Here is a 4931-nt window from a genome sequence, read left to right on the forward strand (position 1 = left end):
AACTTTAAAGAGTACAATAAAAAAACTCTTGTTTCCATTTCTTGGAGTTTATTTCAATAAGCACCATTTTTATGGTTATTTGCACAGAGCTATGAGCCATTGTGACCCCTCCGCTAAGAATATTCTGGATATTACAAATGAGGGAAACCACGCAGCCTGTGTTTCTTTGGGGGCTGCTTACTGCACTTGATTTGACTGTTTTCCGAGACTTTCCACTTCCTTACGAAGGCGGCGGTGTCATCCTTCTAAGGGGAGCACTGAACCCCATTGAGGATATAAACCCCATTCTCTCGACCCTTCCCTTCACTGAGGGCATCTGGGCTGATTCCATAGCTTAGCTGTGGTAAGGCTGGTGACGCTTTTTGCTTCTTTATCTCTTCAGGCTCCAGAACTCTGAAGGAACACGCCAAGCTTTCCTCTGCACTCACTCTGGGCCTGTTCTATGGAACTCACCACACAAACAGCAGAGGAGACAGTGAACGTTCACACCCAACACCCCCCACCCCCCACGCTGGCTGGTCACGTAACCCACAAATCTGCCCTGTGCTTGGGGCTCCGGTAGCCAGCCTCCAGCCTCCGTGGGGCAGATGTTTCCTTACCAGGGGCAGCTGCAGTAAACACGGTGTGAAAATGGTCCACAGGCAAAGGTTGGCTCTTTCTTTATGTTCTCTATTAAAGCCGTGCGTTCTCCTGGTGCTGTAAGCCCACGGTGTCCTCTGAGGAGAAAGCGGCTCTCGGGGTAGCTGATATTTTTGCATCTGCCTCTCTCACCTTTGTCCACATAGACCCCAAGAAACAACTGTTCTCTGGCAGAAAAGTCTATGTGTCCAAGAAGTCACAGCAGCCTGCTGCCAGTGGCTCATGCCTATAATGCTCTCTACTTGGGAGGCTGAGAGCTGGAGAATACAAATTAGAGGCCAACCCCAGACAAAAGGGTTCACCAGATGCCACCTCCAGCCACAGATGGAAGCAGGTGTGTGCCGGTCACCCCAGAGCAGGGTGCGAGGCTGAGATTCTGTCTCAAGAATAACCTGTGAAAAAACAGGCTAGAGGCATGGCGCAAGTACTGCAGCGCCAGCCTAGCAAGTGGGAAGCCCTGGGTGAAAACCCAGTATTTAAGAGAGAGAAAAAGAAGAGTTGAAGCAAATGGTAGACTTGGTGGAATGGTGCTTCAGGTTCTATAGGCAAGTCTGGCTGGTCTCCCGGCTTCCTCCTCCTCCTCGTCCTCCTCCTCCTCCTCGTCCTCCTCCCCCTCCTCCCCCTCCTCGCCCTCCTCCCCCTCCTCCTCCTCCTCCTGTTACTACCCACCCTCAGCCAGCGGGGCCCCTCCCTGTTCGCTCCCTACGCCTCCCTCTCTTCCCTTGGGAACTTCTGAGGTGGGGTCTGCACAGGAGACTAGAGCAAAATGAAAGGAGATCTTTAGGGTGGGCCTTGGTTCAATCTGACCCCAGACCTTCTAAGAAGAGCTATTGGGACACCCAGATAGCTAAAAGAAGGGGGAGCAGGAGCAGGACATCAGAGAAACCAACCCTGACATGGCCTCAATCTTGGACTTCCGGCTTCCAGGACTTGGGAGAAACAAATGTCTGTTGCGGTACTTGGTCTGTGGCAGTTCCTTATGATGGCTGCTGACTTCAGACAGAGGCTGGCACCAGCCACCCTCCACCAGGCCCAGTTCCAGGACCCCCGGGAACCTGAGGATGCCCAGATATAAAACATCGCGTTTGCGTAACATATGCGCAGTAACTCCCACATTCAACCCATCTCTAGGTGACTTACAATGGATGTCTGAAACACTGTAAATACCATAACATGGAATGCCTGAGGCCATGCAAATACGACCACAATGAGCGCCTGTTTCAATGTCAATACTATTGCAGTGAATGCTGATTCAGTGTCAATACTGCGGAACAGCCCTGCACTCGCCCCCCGTGGGATGAGGGAAAGGTCTCCTGCCTTTGCCATTTTCCCTGAGGATTTTGGCGTGAGGTTGGCCGAGTGCACAGATGTAGGAAGCGTGCATTCGGGGCCTCGCTGTGAGACTCGGCCTCGCTGTGAGAAAAGCTATTCTTTTCTGTCAAACTAAAGTGTATCTGGTATTGGTTATTGGTATTTCCTGGAATTATTTGCTTCATTTACTTCAATTGTCACTATTCCATGCTTGTTACCACCTGCCATGCTAGGGAGATAACTCTTGCATTAAAGAAGTTAAAATAATAAACTGTAATTGTTTCCATCTCAGTGGATGCCAGATAGGGTAAACAGGCTGTGCCCAGCCCCAGGGAGCCCAGGATTAGGCTAGAGGGGAAGGAAGGGCCCAGGGGCAGGCTTAGTTGAGCTCTCTTAATACCCATAACATCCTGCAAAGATGTTTCAGACCAGAGGCTCCCGTGTCCCCTCCTCCCACTCCCAGCGGGGTTGGAGAGGAGCTGGCAGCTCCACCACTGGCCCCAAGTCCCCTCACCTGCCCTTCCTGTTGCATGGCCCAGAGGCTTCTGGCTCCCGTACCCCTCACCCTTCCAACTTAGTTTCTCCAGTTCATCCAGGTGGGGGAGGGCTGCCTGGCGAGCGCTCACCCCGTCCTGTGCACCCCTTTCAGGGGTGTTGCAGAGGGTTTGTGCCCTAAACCTGTGTGTACCGGGGGGAAGTTCAAGAACTCTGGGGGTAGTTGAAGAGCCACAATCAATGTTTAAGGAGCATGCACAGAGTCTGGTGCCTGTTTTCCTGGCTTGACAAGGCTACGATTCAGGCTTACTTTGTGTGTCTGTGTGTCTGTGTCTGTGTCACTGTGTATGTGTATCTCTGTGTATGTTGTTTTATCTTTCGGTTTTTTTGAGACAGGCTCTTACTACATGGCCCAAGCTGGCCTCAACCTCAAGATCCTCCTGCTTCAGCCTCCTTGAGTGCTGGGATTACAGGCATGCACCACCACAGTCGGCTCAGGCTTACTCTTCAAGCCTCTGAGGTTTCCCGGGGTGACCTGAAAGCTTGGTCTTCAGCCTCAGTGATGTTTGCTTCCAACAACCAAGCCAGCCACACAGCACTGTGCAGCGGCCTTGTCCTCCGTCCCCCCACTCTGATTCCCGGGGGATGGTCCCAGCCAGAGTATGAGGTCTGAGACCAGGACCCAGCCGTGAAGACACCGCGCCTGGTTCCCAAATGAGGACAACACGTCATGCTTTTCAGAAGAATGAAGAACACAGAGCAACATTGATCTCTTTTAATCTGCAGGCCCATTTTGAGCACTGGAAGTCAGAGCTGTCAGGCGGAGCCTGGAGGTGGAACTGAACTGCAGAAAGAAGGCTTTTTGTCTGTCCGGTGGGTGGCCTGGTCCCCAGGCCACGGTGGGAGGATGTTGCCTAGCCATTTCTGAAGCGGGTCACCGTGAAAGACTCTAGAAGGGACACTCCTCTGAAAGGGAGAGGGTCAGAGAAGAGAAGCATGGGTGAGCAGAGGAATAACCCCCACTGTCACCCAGCAGTTGAGAGCACTCTCCAGGGAGCACCAAGAAAATCCTTTAAAAATGCAGCCTGTGTTTGTCTTGCCACTCGCTCCGCACCTACCCCACGCCCACCAGCATCGCCCAAGGTGGAGCCTGAGGCTGGCGGCGAGGGGAGACGGAGCCCCTGGCCTCTCGAGATCCTTCAGCCCTGACGCTCCCTCCCAGGACCACAGCCTAGAGCCGCGTCCCAGATCCCAGGGTCCACTGACCAGGCAGCCAGGCTGGTCAGCCCCTCACACCGCAGCCCACATGTCCTGACCCCGCTGTGCCGCGTACCGTCCAAAGGCTCGGTGCCTTCTGAGGAGCTCGGGACGTCCACCGGGTGGAAGCACCACGGGAAGCCCAGGACTCTGTTGTCGAAGCAGCAGCCCCTGTTCTTGCACTCCTGCTCTGTGACGCCGGGGTAGCCACAGTTGACCCTTTCCCTAAGGGACATGGTGCAAGTCTCTACAAAGCAAAGGATGCAGCAGGGGTTAGCCGTGCCCGGGGTCCCCGAGACTGTCACCCACACTCCTGTCCATCTCCCGTCTCCAAGGTCAGCAGTGAGGCGTAAGGGAGCCAGGCTTAGTACTCAAGATGGAGGCCTGGTCTCCATTTCCTCAGGGAAAGAGCTGGGCCTGTGCCAGCCTTCATTGATTAACATTCTGGTACAATCCACCCAGGAAGCAAGAATCTATTAAGAAGCAGAGGTGTCGTGGCACTGGACAGACTCCTCAGATGGGAACCCCCCCCCAGTTAAAAATAGAATAGAGGAGCCATTGCTCAGAGGCTCCAGGCTCATAGAGAAACAGAACAGCACAGTGCAGAGATGTCTGTGTTCCCTGGGGGACGGGTGGGGCAGTGGGACCCCTGGGAGGACTGAGGACCCTGGGGACAGACCAAGCAGGGAGGGCCTCCTCCTTGAAAACAAGCAGTAGCCATCTCAAGCAGACAGCGCTAGGGTGGGGTGAGCTGGGAGGGCGGATGGGGTTTCCACGAGGCTGCTCTCCTGTATGGTAAGGGAACTGCCCAAAGCTGTGGTCAGTACCTTCATTCCGGCCCTGCAGGAAAGGTCCGTGGACCTGGCCTACTTGACCTTGCTGGGAAGATCGGCATGCAAGGCCCCCATAAGCCAAGTGACCACTGTCCACCCCACAGGTGGTCAGAGATGAGCGGAGCCTCCCCGCCAGGGAGAACCCTCCTGGGTTCTGTTTCACTTGCCGTGATCACACAGAAGCCTCAATGAAGTGACAGACCTCCCTGGACACATGTGCGGTCACCGCCCTGTGGGAGGGACCGCCAGAGGGGCGGGGCCTGGTGGGAGGGACCGCCAGAGGGGCGGGGCCGGGTGGGAGGGACCGCCAGAGGGGCGGGGCCTGGTGGGAGGGACCGCCAGAGGGGTGGGGCCGGGTGGGAGGGACCGCCAGAGGGGCGGGACCGGGTGGGAGGG

The 4931-nt window shown here is 55.3% G+C and overlaps 1 protein-coding gene across 1 annotated transcript in view; it reads right to left on the reverse strand.

Annotated features, from left to right (window-relative positions):
• Window positions 1–595: 595 nt before the first annotated feature.
• Tff1 (trefoil factor 1) overlaps window positions 596–4931 on the reverse strand; it is a 5845-nt gene continuing 1509 nt past the window's right edge. Inside the window, exons 2-4 of the mRNA XM_013027349.1 lie at window positions 3712–3949; window positions 1530–1694; window positions 596–608 (exon numbers count right to left, since the gene is read on the reverse strand). Coding sequence (XP_012882803.1) covers window positions 596–608; window positions 1530–1694; window positions 3712–3949 — 416 coding nt within the window. The remainder of the gene's footprint in view (window positions 609–1529; window positions 1695–3711; window positions 3950–4931) is intronic.

The sequence above is a fragment of the Dipodomys ordii genome, unplaced genomic scaffold, assembly GCF_000151885.1.
Source record: "Dipodomys ordii isolate 6190 unplaced genomic scaffold, Dord_2.0 Scaffold103, whole genome shotgun sequence".
NCBI classification, from domain to species: domain Eukaryota; kingdom Metazoa; phylum Chordata; class Mammalia; order Rodentia; family Heteromyidae; genus Dipodomys; species Dipodomys ordii.